This window comes from Mizuhopecten yessoensis, unplaced genomic scaffold (assembly GCF_002113885.1).
Source record: "Mizuhopecten yessoensis strain PY_sf001 unplaced genomic scaffold, ASM211388v2 scaffold4931, whole genome shotgun sequence".
Lineage (NCBI taxonomy): Eukaryota > Metazoa > Mollusca > Bivalvia > Pectinida > Pectinidae > Mizuhopecten > Mizuhopecten yessoensis.
Window position 1 is genome coordinate 295,513 of NW_018405793.1, and position 18,698 is coordinate 314,210.

Sequence of the window (18,698 nt, forward strand, 5' to 3'; positions counted from 1 at the left end):
TATCGCTCACCTGGATATCTATGCAATCATGGCAAAATATTCTCCAAATGAGATCCAAGGGAATATGCCAGACCCCAGGGCCAATCCAGGATCAATTCTTATATCATGACTGCATTCGTCTCTTTTTGTCCAGCAATTGTATTTATAGTTTTGGGGTGGGGATCTCAACTGTTTCTAAGTTATGACCCAGGGGTTAAGGTTGCAAAGGTGGGGCAGACCCTGGGATCAATTCTAATATCATGACTGCATTCGTCTCTTTATGCCCAACAATTGTATATATAGTTTTGGGGTGGGAATCTTAACCATTTCGAAGCTATGACCCAGGGGTTAAGTCTCCAAGGGTGGGGCAGACCCCAAGGCCATCCTGGAAGCATATGTGCATTCATTTCTTTATACTCAGCAATTGTATATATGGTTATAGGGTGGGGATCTCAACTGTTTCCAAGCTGTAACTAAGAAACTAGGTCCCTAGGGGTTCAGTCAGACCCCAGGGTCTATTCTATTATCATGACTGCATTCGTCTCTTTATGCCCAGCATTTGTATATATAGTTTTGGGGAGGGGATCTCAACCATTTCCAATTTATGACCCAGGGACTATGTCTCCAAGGGTGGGGCCAGACCCTAGAGCCATCCTGGAAGCAACTGTGCATTCTTCTCTTCATACTCAGCAATTGTATATATGGTTATACGGTGGGGATCTCAACCATTTCCAAGTGATAAACTTATTTTGGCCCCACCTCTTAGCCCAGGGGGTCAGCCCCAAACTTTGTACAATTTTGAATCGCCACCACCTAGGGATGCTTCCAGTCAAATATAGTTGATATCCATCTCTTAGTTCCAGAGAAGAAGTCACTTAAAGCAATATAGCCAAATTGACCCCTTTTGGCCCAGCCCCTCAGCTCCCTTGGGGGTCAGCCCCACCATTTATACAATTTTGAATCCCCATCACCTATGGATGCTTCCAGTCAAATATGGTTGATATCCATTTCTCAGTTCCAGAGAAGTTGCTTAAAGCAATATAGCCAAATTAACCCCTTTTGGCCCCGCCCCTCAGCCCCCAAGGGGGTCAGCCCCACCATTTGTACAATTTTGAATCCCCATCACCTATGGATGCTTCCAGTCAAATATGGTTGATATCCATTTCTCAGTTCCAGAGAAGAAGTTGCTTAAAGTAATATAGCCAAATTGCCCCCTTTTGGCCCCGCCCCTCAGCCCCATGGGGGTTCAGCTCCAAGATTTGTACAATTTTGAATCCCCATCACCTAGGAATGCTTCCAGTCAAATATGGTTGATATCCATCTCTTAGTTCCAGAGAAGAAGTCACTTAAAGCAATATAGCCAAATTGCCCCCTTTTGGCCCAGCCCCTCAGCTCCCTTGGGGGTCAGCCCCACCATTTGTACAATTTTGAACCCCTACAACCTAGGAATGCTTCCAGTCAAATTTAGTTAAATTCCAATCAGTGGTTAAGAAGAAGAAGACGTTTAAAGAAATTGTTGACGGACCGACGACGGACGGACGGACGGACGGACGACGGACGCCACGGTATGGCATATAATTATAAGCTCACCTTGGTCCTTCGGACCCGGTGAGCTAACAATAGGAAGCATATGTAATGTTTGTTTCACCTAACATTTTCATGTGTTAGCTGTAATAATTAAACAGGTACTGTCTAGATTGCAATTGTATTTCAATATGACGTTACACCTTTATTCTAGCCAGGTCCAAGTAGTCCCAGTTCTAACCCATAGTAAGCCCATACATGTGTGACCTTGTACATATAACATATGGTCCTCAGGTAAATCATTCTATACACCTGGTATATCGGTCTGGACTCTACATTACTTATCTCTAGTACAGTTTGAGTGTTGTGTTAATTCTGAAAATTGTATGTTTCTAAAATAAAATTATGGCCAGTAGAAAACAAACGGATATTTCGTTGTGAACTGCCTGTCAAATCTAAACAAATGTTATGCTCTGTTATGATCCTGTCATGCCAATTTCTACCTTTAAATGAACCTAATGTCCTGTGGCAATTTCATAGGAACATTTTGTGTTATGACATTCATCATACTTACTCTTGCTATGAAAGCCGTGGACAGGACAGCCAGGGAATCTAGGTTTTCTCCTGTGGTACATTTTGCCACTACGATATCGAATCACATCCATTGTAACAGAAATCACCACAAATTATCCACTTTCCACAAACACTACTTTAAGTTCACACTCTGCTTTCCATTGATATAATCCATATTTTTTTTCCCCACATCACAAAGTAAATAAATCAAAAGATAAACAACACCTGAAATAACTCCTGCAGTAAAATGTATAGAACAGACAATTAGCCATCTTATCTAGTGCATTTCTCATCTCTTATAAAAAACATTGCAATAGTCACACAACACTGAACCATCCATCAAGCATGGAACTAGACCCACTGAAATGTGATCGTCCTGTTTCACACAACAGTGAACACCTGAAAAAACATCCCGACATACACCTTTTTAAATTTACAAATTCCACGCTGGACAATCGCTGTCAAAGCTAAGCAAGGACCTGATATTTCCTAATCAATGTGTATCAACAGATGGACTAGCATCTACATGTCACTGTCCATCCAATGTCAGCTGTATGGTTTGGGTATAATTCACAGAAGTAGGTGGCAAACGTGACGTTCATGCCAAGCTGACTTATATATAAATAAGGTGTATGTCCCGGGGCTAGGAGATTTACCTATCACGTATGTTTCTACTTACCTGGTACAGGTAGACAAGCCTACATTTCCTCGTTACCTGTACAGGTGCATAGACTGTGCCATCAATGACACCGTGAATTAAGTAACAGGGCAACTCTTCAAATGTATCAACAGGAAAGCATATCATGCATAAAGTAATTCTGATACAAAAGTTTGCTAATGAGTAATTCATTGTCGTCTATTTCTGTAAAAAGTTAATTGTATTAAGCTGAATATTACAAATATGCAGAGTTTATGCATGTTATACCTGATAATCCAATTTTATAAAAGCACTTTAGTTTTTACTGTTCAATGCTAACCAACTGCATCAGTCATTAAATCTCAGTTACTCTATGCAATAGCAACAACATACTGCACTGGCTCTGTGTTTATCTGTCCTCAAAACAGGTCAGGTTGGTTGGTTTGTTAGTGTTTAACGGCCCATCAACAACTGTGGTCACTTAGAGCCATGGTGATTTATTTATGTATTTATTTTATTCAACAAACATGAGAGTAGCGAAGATAAAATCTGATAACAAGAGGCCCATGGGCCTTAACGGTCACCTGATATATTTATACAGAGAGTTGATTTTGTTTTTAACATGAACAGAAATATTATTCAAAGTGACAAAAAACAATAAACCCCCCTTATTCAATATCTAGCATACAGATTTCAGACTAAAAAGTATTTGAAACTAGCACCTCTGATCCTAAACAACGAAAATGAAGAAATTTTAGCACACTGACTCCTTTGAGCCCCACCCTACAGCCATTGGGGGTAGGGCTGGCTCAAAATTTTTAAAGTATCAAACTGTCAACTCAAGGTTATAATTCCAATCAAGTTATTAACATGTAATATTCAAAATATCATTTGCCATTATAAACCATAATAAATTTGGCCCCCCCCCCCCACCCCTTCCCCAGGGGGAAAACGTGAGACCCTAGGGTCATAAACCTTAAGACCCTTCCATCTATGAAGAGTATTTGATTCTACCATATCTGTGACTTGAGAAGAAGATTTTTCAAATTTCAGTAAATCCGACACTTTTTTGGCCACACCCATCAGCCCCTGGGGGTCAGTCAGGGCTGATTTGTGCTTATTATCAAACTGCTACCTAATACTGATGATGCTAACCCAAATTGAATTACTTCCAATGGAAATTAAACAAATGTTGGTCCAAAATGTGATTTCCCTATATAAACTATAGTAAAGTTTACCCCCTCCCCAGGGGGAAACGTGAGACCCCAGGGTCAAGAAATTCACAATTTTGGTAAAGCACCTTAAGACCCTTCTATATATGAAGAGTATTTGATTCTACCATATCTGGGTCTTGAGAAGAAGATTTTTGAAATTTTAGTCAATTTGACCCTTTTTGGACCCGCCCCTCAGGACCCTGGGGGCTTGGGACTAAACCGGCCACTATTTTTTTTGGACCTTTGTCCATGGAAGGTCCCTGCAAAATTTCATTGAAATTGGTTCAGGGGTTTTGGAGGAGAAGATTTTCGAAATTTTTGTCAATTTGATCCTTTTTGGCCCCGCCCCTCAGGCCCCTGGGGGCTTGGGACGACTAAACCGGCCACTATTTTTTTTGACCTTTGTCCATGGAAGGTCCCTGCAAAATTTCATTGCAATTGGTTCAGGGGTTTTGGAGAAGAAGTCGAAAATGTAAATTGTTTACGGACGCACGACGGACGAGGGACGACGAGGGACGACGAGGGACAAAAGGCGATCGCAATAGGTCACTTGAGACTTTGTCTCAGGTGACCTAAAAATGCATATTTCAAAAGCATTTGCATTGTATGTGTAAATAATTAAAATAAAAGGGGTTAAAAAAATAAAAAATATAATTAATAGATTATATGGAATATGGAATATGTGATATATGCATAACGTCAAAGAGGGTAAGGTGGGTTAAAAGACATAGAATAGACCGATGTCTTTCAAATAGTTAAATAATGTCTTTGAATCCATGGAACTGAAAAGAAACAGTTCAGGTTATATGATGTCATTTTGCCATGGTGAAGAATGAGCTATTCCAGGGCTACTTAAAAGTGTAACCAAATCAAGTGGCATGTTACCTGGGTATGGTAACATGGCTATAACCTGGGTATGGTAACATGACAATTACCTGGGTATGGTAACATGACAATTACCTGGGTATGGAAACATGACTATTACCTGGGTATGGTAACATAGCTATTACCTGGGTATGGTAACATGACTATTACCTGGGTATGGTAACATGACTATTACCTGGGTATGGTAACATGATTATTACCTGGGTATGGCAACATGGCTATTACCTGGGTATGGTAACATGACTATTACTTGGGTATGGTAACATGATTATTACCAGGGTGTGGTAACATTACCTGGGTATGGTTACCTGGGTATGGTAACATGGCTATTACCTGGGTATGGTAACATGGCTATTACCTGGGTATTGTAACATGCCTTTAACCTGGGTATGGTAACATGGCTAATACCTGGGTATGGTAACATGCCTATAACCTGGGTATGGTAACATGCCTATAACCTGGGTATGGTAACATGGCTATTATCTGGGTATGGTAACATGTCTATAACCTGGGTATGGTTACATGGCTATTACCTGGGTATGGTAACATGGCTATTACCTGGATATGGTAACATGACTATTACCTGGGTATGGTAACATAGCTATTACCTGGGTATGGTAACATGGCTATTACCTGGGTATGGTAACATGGCTATTACCTGGGTATGGTAACATGGCTATTACCTGGGTATGGTAACATGGCTATTACCTGGGTATGGTAACATGGCTATTACCTGGGTATGGTAACATGGCTATTACCTGGGTATGGTAACATGGCTATTACCTGGGTATGGTAACATGGCTATTACCTGGGTATGGTAACATGGCTATTACCTGGGTATGGTAACATAGCTATTACCTGGGTATGGTAACATGGCTATTACCTGGGTATGGTAACATAGCTATTACCTGGGTATGGTAACATGCCTATAACCTGGGTATGGTAACATGGCTATTACCTGGGTATGGTAACATGGCTATTACCTGGGTATGGTAACATGGCTATTACCTGGGTATGGTAACATGGCTATTACCTGGGTATGGTAACATGGCTATTACCTGGGTATGGTAACATGGCTATTACCTGGGTATGGTAACATGGCTATTACCTGGGTATGGTAACATGGCTATTACCTGGGTATGGTAACATGGCTATTACCTGGGTATGGTAACATGGCTATTACCTGGGTATGGTAACATAGCTATTACCTGGGTATGGTAACATGGCTATTACCTGGGTATGGTAACATGGCTATTACCTGGGTATGGTAACATGGCTATTACCTGGGTATGGTAACATGGCTATTACCTGGGTATGGTAACATGGCTATTACCTGGGTATGGTAACATGGCTATTACCTGGGTATGGTAACATGGCTATTACCTGGGTATGGTAACATAGCTATTACCTGGGTATGGTAACATGGCTATTACCTGGGTATGGTAACATGGCTATTACCTGGGTATGGTAACATGCCTTTAACCTGGGTATGGTAACATGGCTAATACCTGGGTATGGTAACATGCCTATAACCTGGGTATGGTAACATGCCTATAACCTGGGTATGGTAACATGGCTATTATCTGGGTATGGTAACATGTCTATAACCTGGGTATGGTTACATGGCTATTACCTGGGTATGGTAACATGGCTATTACCTGGATATGGTAACATGACTATTACCTGGGTATGGTAACATAGCTATTACCTGGGTATGGTAACATGGCTATTACCTGGGTATGGTAACATGGCTATTACCTGGGTATGGTAACATGGCTATTACCTGGGTATGGTAACATGGCTATTACCTGGGTATGGTAACATGGCTATTACCTGGGTATGGTAACATGGCTATTACCTGGGTATGGTAACATGGCTATTACCTGGGTATGGTAACATGGCTATTACCTGGGTATGGTAACATGGCTATTACCTGGGTATGGTAACATAGCTATTACCTGGGTATGGTAACATGCCTATAACCTGGGTATGGTAACATGGCTATTACCTGGGTATGGTAACATGGCTATTACCTGGGTATGGTAACATGACTATTACCTGGGTATGGTAACATGGCTATTACCTGGGTATGGTAACATGGCTATTACCTGGGTATGGTAACATGGCTATTACCTGGGTATGGTAACATGGCTATTACCTGGGTATGGTAACATGGCTATTACCTGGGTATGGTAACATGGCTATTACCTGGGTATGGTAACATGGCTATTACCTGGGTATGGTAACATGGCTATTACCTGGGTATGGTAACATGGCTATTACCTGGGTATGGTAACATGGCTATTACCTGGGTATGGTAACATGGCTATTACCTGGGTATGGTAACATGGCTATTACCTGGGTATGGTAACATGGCTATTACCTGGGTATGGTAACATGGCTATTACCTGGGTATGGTAACATGGCTATTACCTGGGTATGGTAACATGGCTATTACCTGGGTATGGTAACATGGCTATTACCTGGGTATGGTAACATGGCTATTACCTGGGTATGGTAACATGGCTATTACCTGGGTATGGTAACATGGCTATTACCTGGGTATGGTAACATGGCTATTACCTGGGTATGGTAACATGGCTATTACCTGGGTATGGTAACATGGCTATTACCTGGGTATGGTAACATGGCTATTACCTGGGTATGGTAACATGGCTATTACCTGGGTATGGTAACATGGCTATTACCTGGGTATGGTAACATGGCTATTACCTGGGTATGGTAACATGGCTATTACCTGGGTATGGTAACATGGCTATTACCTGGGTATGGTAACATGGCTATTACCTGGGTATGGTAACATGGCTATTACCTGGGTATGGTAACATGGCTATTACCTGGGTATGGTAACATGGCTATTACCTGGGTATGGTAACATGGCTATTACCTGGGTATGGTAACATGGCTATTACCTGGGTATGGTAACATGACTATTACCTGGGTATGGTAACATGACTATTACCTGGGTATGGTAACATGACTATTACCTGGGTATGGTAACATGACTATTACCTGGGTATGGTAACATGACTATTACCTGGGTATGGTAACATGACTATTACCTGGGTATGGTAACATGACTATTACCTGGGTATGGTAACATGACTATTACCTGGGTATGGTAACATGACTATTACCTGGGTATGGTAACATGACTATTACCTGGGTATGGTAACATGACTATTACCTGGGTATGGTAACATGACTATTACCTGGGTATGGTAACATGACTATTACCTGGGTATGGTAACATGACTATTACCTGGGTATGGTAACATGACTATTACCTGGGTATGGTAACATGACTATTACCTGGGTATGGTAACATGACTATTACCTGGGTATGGTAACATGACTATTACCTGGGTATGGTAACATGGCTATTACCTGGGTATGGTAACATGGCTATTACCTGGGTATGGTAACATGGCTATTACCTGGGTATGGTAACATGGCTATTACCTGGGTATGGTAACATGGCTATTACCTGGGTATGGTAACATGGCTATTACCTGGGTATGGTAACATGGCTATTACCTGGGTATGGTAACATGGCTATTACCTGGGTATGGTAACATGGCTATTACCTGGGTATGGTAACATGGCTATTACCTGGGTATGGTAACATGGCTATTACCTGGGTATGGTAACATGGCTATTACCTGGGTATGGTAACATGGCTATTACCTGGGTATGGTAACATGGCTATTACCTGGGTATGGTAACATGGCTATTACCTGGGTATGGTAACATGGCTATTACCTGGGTATGGTAACATGGCTATTACCTGGGTATTGTAACATGCCTTTAACCTGGGTATGGTAACATGGCTAATACCTGGGTATGGTAACATGCCTATAACCTGGGTATGGTAACATGCCTATAACCTGGGTATGGTAACATGGCTATTACCTGGGTATGGTATCATGGCTATTACCTGGGTATGGTAACATGACTATTACCTGGGTATGATAACATGACTATTACCTGGGTATGGTAACATAGCTATTACCTGGGAATGGTAACATTCCTATAACCTGGGTATGGTAACATGGCTATTACCTGGGTATGGTAACATGACTATTACCTGGGTATGGTAACATAGCTATTACCTGGGTATGATAACATGCCTATAACCTGGGTATGGTAACATGCCTAGAACCTGGGTATGGTAACATGGCTATTACCTGGGTATGGTAACATGGCTATTACCTGGGTATGGTAACATGCCTATAACCTGGGTATGGTAACATGGCTATTACCTGGGTAATATTGAAGACACAGGGGACCCTCCTTACCCTTTCCTAAATTCTGCAGAGGCCCTATCCATAGTAGTGAAGCAGTGGGATACTGTAGACAGTATAGGCTAATCCACTACGCTCTGAAGGTCTTCACATTCCTTTAAACTCGTAATCAAATGACATGTCCTAAATAACGTTGACAATAGTAATATCATGCAATTACAACAAAAATCTTCCTGTGTGGGTAATTAGTGGAGACAAGGTAATAATACTGATTTCAATTCCATCCAAAAATCTAATGAGATGTTATGTCATTTAAATATGGAATTAATCATAGATCTATGTCATACATGTGTACTACATCTGGAGGATAGTTTAAATGCGATCATACACCCAGACATACGTTATTGATGGTAATAACAGCTATACACATCCATTCAGCATGTCAATGGAAATCAGCAGCTCTCAAGTATCATCCAGTACGGCAGAGTATTTTTGGCTCTATCTTTGAAACTCTGCCAATCCTTTCCTGATTGGTTTATGTGATACACAATACATTGAATACAGAGTAACCTTTTTGATCTGAGTATGTGATGTTGTGTTTACAGTTCAATGACACTTGTTATCAGTACAGAGGAATAGTGTCTTTAAAGAGTCAAGGCCATACATTTTAAATGCACAATATTTTATTTTTCAAATGAACACATTGTATACATTCTATAATAAACAATACACATCTTTTCTGTAAATAATTTCAAGACAGTCTTTAATTAAGTGCTGGAGATGTTTTCCCTTTAGATTCAATTCTTAGTCGTTTTATTGAACTGTTTTGTCTTATTTGAAGATATTCATTTATCCTGAACTTTCAATTGTCCCACTTCCTGTATCAGCTAAGATGTATATGTTTTGTCCCACTTCCTGTATCAGCTAAGATGTATATGTTTTGTCCCACTTCCTGTATCAGCTAAGATGTATATGTTTTGTCCCACTTCCTGTATCAGCTAAGATGTATATGTTTTGTCCCACTTCCTGTATCAGCTAAGATGTATATGTTTTGTCCCACTTCCTGTATCAGCTAAGATGTATATGTTTTGTCCCACTTCCTGTATCAGCTAAGATGTATATGTTTTGTCCCACTTCCTGTATCAGCTAAGATGTATATGTTTTGTCCCACTTCCTGTATCAGCTAAGATGTATATGTTTTGTCCCACTTCCTGTATCAGCTAAGATGTATATGTTTTGTCCCACTTCCTGTATCAGCTAAGATGTATATGTTTTGTCCCACTTCCTGTATCAGCTAAGATGTATATGTTTTGTCCCACTTCCTGTATCAGCTAAGATGTATATGTATGTTTTAACCTGCTTAAAACAATCACTAGATCTGTAAGAATTGTTCCTGTATGGCTATGCCAAAGGCCCTCTTCTGATATCTCTCATGTTGATATTTTCTCTTCTATCTTAATTTCCCTATCTAACTTAATGGTCACTTCACTAAATACTCATATTACCAGTCAACTGACTTAAAATTTGGTCACATCAAATTTATCAGGTCATGGCTGGAGGACAATTATAACCTGATCTGGTCACAGTTTTCACCAGATATCCAACAATATAACCAGATCTCCCGTGGAATGACTTTCTCATGTCATGATTTGGACATTTCAATGCTGTAACATGACAACATGTACAATACATGCTTGTTTGTCTAGATGATGTATTTATAATGGTTCTGATAATAGTAAAACCACAGGATATTGATAGAAATAGTAAAAACATATTCTGTAATAATGTATATAATGACGAAAAGTTGTAAGGATTATGACCTAGCTGATATGGCACTTTAACAGGTTGACAATGATCGTGACCAGATACGGGACTTGATCTGATCGTCACTGGTCATCACCAGAAACGGGACTTGATCTGATCGTAACTGGTCATCACCAGATTCGGGACTTGATCTGCCCCTCACTGGTCATCACCAGATTCGGGACTTGATCTGCCCCTCACTGGTCATCACCAGAAACGGGACTTGATCTGATCGGCACTGGTCATCACCAGAAACGGGACTTGATCTGATCGGCACTGGTCATCACCAGATACGGGACTTGATCTGATCGTCACTGGTCATCACCAGATATTGGACTTAAGGTATTCCATGTATAATAAACATTTTTTGGGAAGTGAAAAAAAAAATATCGTCAGTGAAGTTTTTCCCAAAATTTTATGTACTTTTACCAGATTTTTTTCCAGTTTTGTACGCTCCACTGGGGTCGCTTTCTGTTCAAAGTCCAATAAAATGACAAAAACCTTCTATATGCAAACAGTTATGATTTTATTCACTTTTTGCAAACCATTTACTTTTATATACCGACAAATTGGTCAAACATTGTAGATTACAAATCTGAAAAAATAATTCTTTCCAGAAATATCAAAAAAAAAAATGCATTTATTTATATTCAATAATGCTGTGAAATTCATTTTTTTTCAAATATGCGGTAAAAGTTCATAAAATTTGGGAAATACTTCACATGTGCGTGTGGATTTTTTTTCTTTTTTTCTTCATTTCCAAAAAAAAAATGTGTATTATACATGGAATACCTTAAACAGGTTGACATGTATGTAGATGTGAATTACCAGAGTAACATCTATATTAGATAATGCTGACCCTAACATTCAACAGTTTACAGTGACCTTTTAGAACTGTCTTTAAAGAAATGTTATATACACTGCCAAATTGCTTCAGGCAAAAATACAATTGTGACTCAAACAATTCTTTATACAAGGCTACCAAAGTCTTCATGTTCCCGCCTGTTGTGTCTGAGCACAACTTAAAGACAACGCAATAAATAGAACGGCAACAATACAATTTGGATAACACCATTTAAAATTTAAATTTTGTTAGCAGCCATTTAAACTTCCTAAGTGCCTGTGTACCTATCTCATTGTAAAGGTGCCAATATAAAGCTGTCCACATACTGACTGGACTGTTATTGAGTGTATTACTTAAGCCTTAAATGCTATAATTACCAACCCAGCAGTTGAGAATGAAATTTGATTGTATGTAAATTATTGACAATAATGTAAACAATGCATGGGTCAATACTGAAACACTCCAACTGAAGAAAAAATTCAATAACATGAAAAAGCTAAGTCAGGGAAAATCGAAGTAAAATGGGATGTAAATTTAACAGTAACAACCAAAAAATATGCTTACCAGGATAAAATCCACTGCGTGACATGAAAGCAAACATCATGAGATATTCTTCTCTAATCCAAACACTTTGATGGTGCACTATGCATGTCTTACAGATAAGAGACTAACTGAACAACGTGTGCAAACACCACTAGACCTCTCGTGTGTCAGAGCTGCACTGAGCATAAAACATGTTTTTATGTCTGATAAACAAGCTAAACTGTATGCTGAGGAATAGGATATCACTACTTGAAAAAGCTTGTTAGAATCACCAATGAATGACGTAAATGGCCTTATTTACTAGACCCAAACAATGCCTGAAGCCGAGACCTATAAACACCTCCGGTCTCTCGGTCATGTGATGTGAAATTGTTTTTGGCAAGAACAAGCGACTGCTTATAAATGCATTATATATATATAACATGTGTGCCTGTGTATATTTGTGTGTGTATGTGTACGTATAGTATATATATATACCCGTGACATATATGCAGTACTTTTAAATACAGAACCTACTTTACACAACAATAGGTATGTCATTCCTACGAGGTGATATATTTATAGGTACAATGTCCACCACTGATATTTTTGTTTCGTCTCACATTACATTGCTGGAGCTAGGAAATTCAATGTGATTAGAAACTTTCCTCCATTCACTGGACGGACCGGAGCTGACTATTAATAAGGAGGTTCCACACAAACTTATAGGTTATGGGTGTTGTTAATGGTTTGTGTTGATCATGATATCTACACACTATCAGTCAACCATGCAGGAATAACACTAGCGGTGTGTTAACAACCCCCAGTCATTATAGTCAATATTTTATAGCTTACCACTGTTATATATCTTCATACAAGTACAAAAACAGCCAGACAGTTATATATGTATATTTTTATGTTATGACGTCATTAAGGTAAATTAACATGAACTGACTGACCTGATCAAAGTTATGCAGTTCTTGAAATAACATTATTTACATTTAATATCTCCCAATCAAAATTGTGTTCTGTCTTTCTTGGAAAACATATTCTTTGAAGACCAACCATTAAGAAATATGCTAAGAAATATGCTAAGAAAAACTTGTTAACAGACCTATTGGAATATATGACCAAAACAAAAGGTCCCTCTGTCCCCATGGGGCAATATCCTCTGTTTATACCAAAGTCCAGAGGGGGACACACCTTCCATTTATATAAAACTAAGTTCCTTCTGCCCAAGGATGCTCTTGACTAAAATTTGTTAAAATCCCTCCAATCATACAGAAAGGGAAGTATCATAAAGTTTAATCCCTTTTTCCCTTATTGGGCCCACCCCTCTGCCCCACAGAGATTACACTCTGTTTAAATAATGCCTCGGTCACACATTCACAGATCGTCTCGATGGAACCACTATTGATGGGAACTCACAGATAACCCTGTAATAGTCTATATCTGTGGTCCACTACTGATGCACCGCGGTTCGACTACAGATAGCGGCTAGTTGAAAACAGGGATTGATACGGATTGCTACGGTTTAGTATGGAATGACACTTGCACGGCGTATGCACTGTGGATTAACAGCGGTTTGCTACAATATTAGTACGGGTTAGCACAAAATAGAACGGTCTGGCACGGATTAATACAAACTTGCACGGAGCGCCACGGACCTGCCATAGTAAGCAATCCGTATACAAACTCCTGCGCTCGCGTGTTCATTCCACAACTTAATTTTAATTTCAGTATGGGTTAGTACAAGTACATAGTTCACCGTAAATAACCGTACCAATCCGTAGCGACTTGAGGCCGGGGATGTACTACGAATAAGTACGGACAATTATGGTTTATTTCGGACTACAACTGATTAGTACGTTCTACTACGGATCAGTATGAATGTACTGTACGGTTGTCTGATCCGTAGTGAATTTTTGATCATGCTCAAAAATTGTCAGGGATATACAAGTTCTACTACGATTGACCCAGGATACAATACGGACAGCTACAGACCACTACAGATTGCCAGCAATAATGCCGGATCGTATCCATGGCTAATACGGCATCTGATCTGTAAATGTGTGACCAGGCATAACAGTGAGTCCTTTTGTCCATTAAGCCATTTAGGTCTAGTAACGTTTTAAATAAAAAAAGTTTATTTAACTTTAAGATTTTCTTATAGCCACAATCATTTTAAGTTTTATTGGTTAGGTTAATTAGTTCTTAAACGAATAATAAATGTAACAAGGACAAGTACTAATTGTTATGGGGGACCATTACAGAAGTCCCCCAAACTGTCCCCATAGTCGCAAAGATACAGCAGAAAAGGATCACAATCGCATAAAACACCTTCATACTAAATTTGAGTGAAATCGAACAATATCTGAATTTCAACCAATCTGAAGCCTCCATGTTGTTGGTATGGCAGCGAAACATAAGCAGTTGAATTCGCAGTCCCCTATATACCAATTTTTATCAAAATTGAACAATATCTACAATACTTTCCATATACTATTATGAAAATATTTATTTATATTTATAATTATTGTTGCCATATGGTAACAAGTTCAAATTTGCATAAATCAGAAAAATTTGAATATGCAGTGAATATTGTGATATTTTGCATAGTTTTTCTCCTAGAAACTATAGAGCGCATACTTGAACAAACTTAACATCAAAGGATAATGTGTAGGCACCTGTTTTACATCTTTAGGAGAAATACAAGAGATCCCAGAGGGATCTTGGCGCCCACCATTGTACCATCTTCATTAGTTCTTTGTAAGTTGTCCTTTTTTCTTTTTTCCTCTAATCTGTTTGATCGAGTCATGTTAACACTAATTGCACCTTGAGGTAACTTTTGATCCAAACTTAATACTGATTTGTACGAAAGCCAACCTTCAAAGTGAGTTTGTCATTTCACATATTTACTAGTACAGTACTTAATGTGAAAGAAATAGAATCGATCATTGCAATATGAGAAAGATCTGTTTAGTTCTTCCTTTAGCCATTTTGTTTTTATGATCAGTCACAAAATATAACATGCACAACGAGGAATTGGCTGGCCCAAAAAAAACTTTTTTGGCAAGTAAAAAACTTGAAGCACTGGCCCAAATGACATATTGGTGCCCAAAATAATTTTGGGAAGAAATTTTTCCACAGCATTTAACACAATGCTTCAGCACATTTAAATTACATATAACATGATAATGCTTGTAACATGTAAAACAGAATAAAACATTATATTTTTAATTCTTCAACCCTAGTTAAAACCTGACTTGAAATTGTTTCCCAAAGAAATACACAAAACTCGCACCTCAAAGAAGACACCCTGGCCGTATCATCGCATTTCCTAAATCACGGACAGTTCGATTCAAATCAGAGTTATGACAACTGAAAAATGTACTGCCCCCCAGTTAATGTGGAAGGGACTATCATTTCTTTCATTCATAATTTTTTCGACAGTCACCCAAACTATTTTTGTTGGGCCAGTGACTACCTCACTTTTGACAATTTTTGGTCGCCCGAGGAAGACTTTAACCACCATTGGTGAGCGAGCGACCGTCCATTTCAGGCACTGCTACACAACAAGGGAACAAGGGGAATCTACATGTAAAATTTGTTCCCTCTGGTACTTCCTGAGAAATAGCCATAACAAACTTTCACTATCAAAATCAAAGATAGCTGCCTGTAGGCCATGTTGTTTATCATATTAGTCTCAAAAGTTGCACAGCTAAGGACCAATGGGAACCTACATATAAGACTTGAGAAAGATCCCTCTGGTACTTCTTGTGAAATACTGATAACAAGAATTGTTTAAGGATGGACGACAGACGCAGGGTGATTTGAATAGCCATTACCATCAGATGATGGTGGGCTAATAATAGGTAAGTAACATATAACATAATAGGCAAGTAACATTTAACATAATAGGTAAGTAACATTTAACATAATGGGTAAGTAACATTAAACATAATAGGTAAGTAACATTTAACATAATAGGTAAGTAACATTTAACATAATGGGTAAGTAACATATAACATTACTTTTCTAAAACTGTATGGTTTTTAATTCTTGAATACTTTTTATCAACATTGTAAAAACTGCATACTAGCTGTATTAATTAAGTTATCAAAACAGATCATTTTTAAGATTACTACATATAAACATACACAATTAAGCCCAATAACAATATATTGTCTTTTCTAGTGTATGAATGGTAAGAATAATCTATTTTATACCAAGCACAGTACTCCCTGCCAGATAATGGCTTCAATTATACTGTGACTGCATACCTAAAAGAAAACTCCATCTCATATTTGTCAAAAAATATCTATTTTCTGATATATCAGTTTCTTTTTGGTATGCCACTAGTATAAAGTTATCAATTTTTATTACTTGTAATTTTATGCTTGTACATTATAATTGTAAAAAATTGTTCACATTATTTTCATATGAAAATCAATTTATGTGTTCTGGCTAACTTTCTGCCCTTTTATTGGACAAAACATAACTTGCATATAATATTTTATTGAATTTCTCAAAAAAAAAATTTTTTGTGTAGACAGTTTGAATAATGAAATGAACACATCAAGAGTATTTATAGACCAATTATGCAAGATATTGATACACAATTTTTGCTGATAACATAAACTTCTACATTTGTTTTGAAAACCAAAAAGGATAATTTGATCATCACAACAATGCCAATTATATTTATCAGCAGAAACTACAAAGCAGTGTTCATGATAATAGTGTACTGGCATGCAAACACCATATCCAATATCACATCACTTTTTAACAGAATTGTAAATTTGATCTTACAAGTCTGGCATAATCAGATCTGGATTATTAACTCTGTTGTCCCATTCTTAAGACTGAAACCTAATCCAGTAATATGTGATGGACACCTGCATACTTTGTTAATTTGTCTTACCGGTATAAAATAATACAAGAGATCCTAGAAGGATCTTGACACCCACCATCAAAGGATCTTTATAAGATCTACAAAACATGATCTTTTACCATCTTTGCTCTTCATTTTCCTTACTGGTACTACCTACCTTGTATCACAATCCCATGTTGTAAATTCTAAACAGGAATCTTGTACATTAAATTGAATCTCGTAATGTCAAGTGTTCTTTCATAATAATTATATTTGCCACTATGGCAAATATAATTATTATGAAAGAATTGCAAACTGCTAGTGCTGTCAATGAGGGCTGATTTCTCTTTGGGTTAGGGTATTTTTAATAAGGGGACAAAGGGAAACATACTGGTAACTGAGTGAGGTTGGTGTATGATCAAGACTCTGGAAACTGAGGGAGGTTGGTCTGTGATTAAGATACTGGTAACTGAGGGAGGTTGATCTATGATTAAGATACTGGTAACTAAGGGAGGTTGGTGTATATGATTAAGATACTGGTAACTGAGGGAGGTTGGTGTATATGATTAAGATACTGGTAACTGAGGAAGGTTGGTGTATATGATTAAGATACTGGTAACTGAGGGATGTTGGTGTATATGATTAAGACTCGGGTAACTGAGGGAGGTTGATCTATGATTAAGATACTGGTAACTAAGGGAGGTTGGTGTATATGATTAAGATACTGGTAACTGAGGGAGGTTGGTGAATATGATTAAGATACTGGTAACTGAGGGAGGTTGGTGTATGATTAAGATATTGGTAACTGAGGGATGTTGGTGTATATATATGATTAAGACTCTGGTAACTGAGGGAGGTTGGTGTATGATTAAGACTCTGGTAACTGAGGGAGGTTGGTGTATGAGTGAGATACTGGTAACTGAGGGAGGTTGGTGTATGATTAAGATACTGGTAACTGAGGGAGGTTGGTGTATGAGTAAGATACTGGTAACTGAGGGAGGTTGGTGTTTGATTAAGATACTGGTAACTGAGGGAGGTTGGTGTATGATTAAGACTCTTGTTACTGAAGAAGGTTGGTCTATGATTAAGATACTGTTAAGATACTGGTAACTGATGGAGCATGGTCTATGATTAAGATACTGGTAATTGAGGAAGGTTGGTGTATGATCAAGACTCTGGTTACTAAACACTTTTTCATCTTTGATTAAGTTCATGGTTCAAATTTTCAAGATATAGTCCTTTTTTTCCTTATAAATTGATTATGAAACACACAAAGAATATGAATTGACATGGACAAAGAAAATGATTGAAAATGTATGTACATGTATACGTATTACATAGATAAACAAGAGGCCCATGGGCCTTAACGGTCACCTGAGTCTACAGTATTATTTTTTTTGTTGAAATATGTACCAATTTGAGTAAAAAATAGTATAATGTTAACTTAACTTTGTCAGGACCATGAGCTGATCATTCCTAGACCAATTTTAAGTGAGATCGGCCTATTAGAATTTAGTAGCAAAATAGCGGCCATGGCAGCCAAATTGTATTTCTGATTGACCCGAAAAATAACAACACT

General features: G+C 38.3%; 1 protein-coding gene across 6 annotated transcripts in view; it reads right to left on the reverse strand.

Moving 5' to 3' along the window:
- The window catches only part of LOC110450026 (histone deacetylase 4-like), a 230,447-nt gene that overhangs the window by 120,750 nt on the left and 90,999 nt on the right, over positions 1-18,698 (reverse strand). The window contains exon 1 of one of the 6 annotated variants that reach the window (XM_021497236.1): positions 12,289-12,630. The exons of 4 other annotated variants lie outside the window; for them this stretch is intronic. In XM_021497236.1, the coding sequence (XP_021352911.1) occupies positions 12,289-12,328 (40 nt within the window). In that variant the 5' untranslated portion in view covers positions 12,329-12,630. Of the gene's footprint in view, positions 1-2,077; positions 2,714-12,288; positions 12,631-18,698 lie in introns of those variants that run through there. One more of the 6 variants, XM_021497234.1, reaches the window with a different exon arrangement.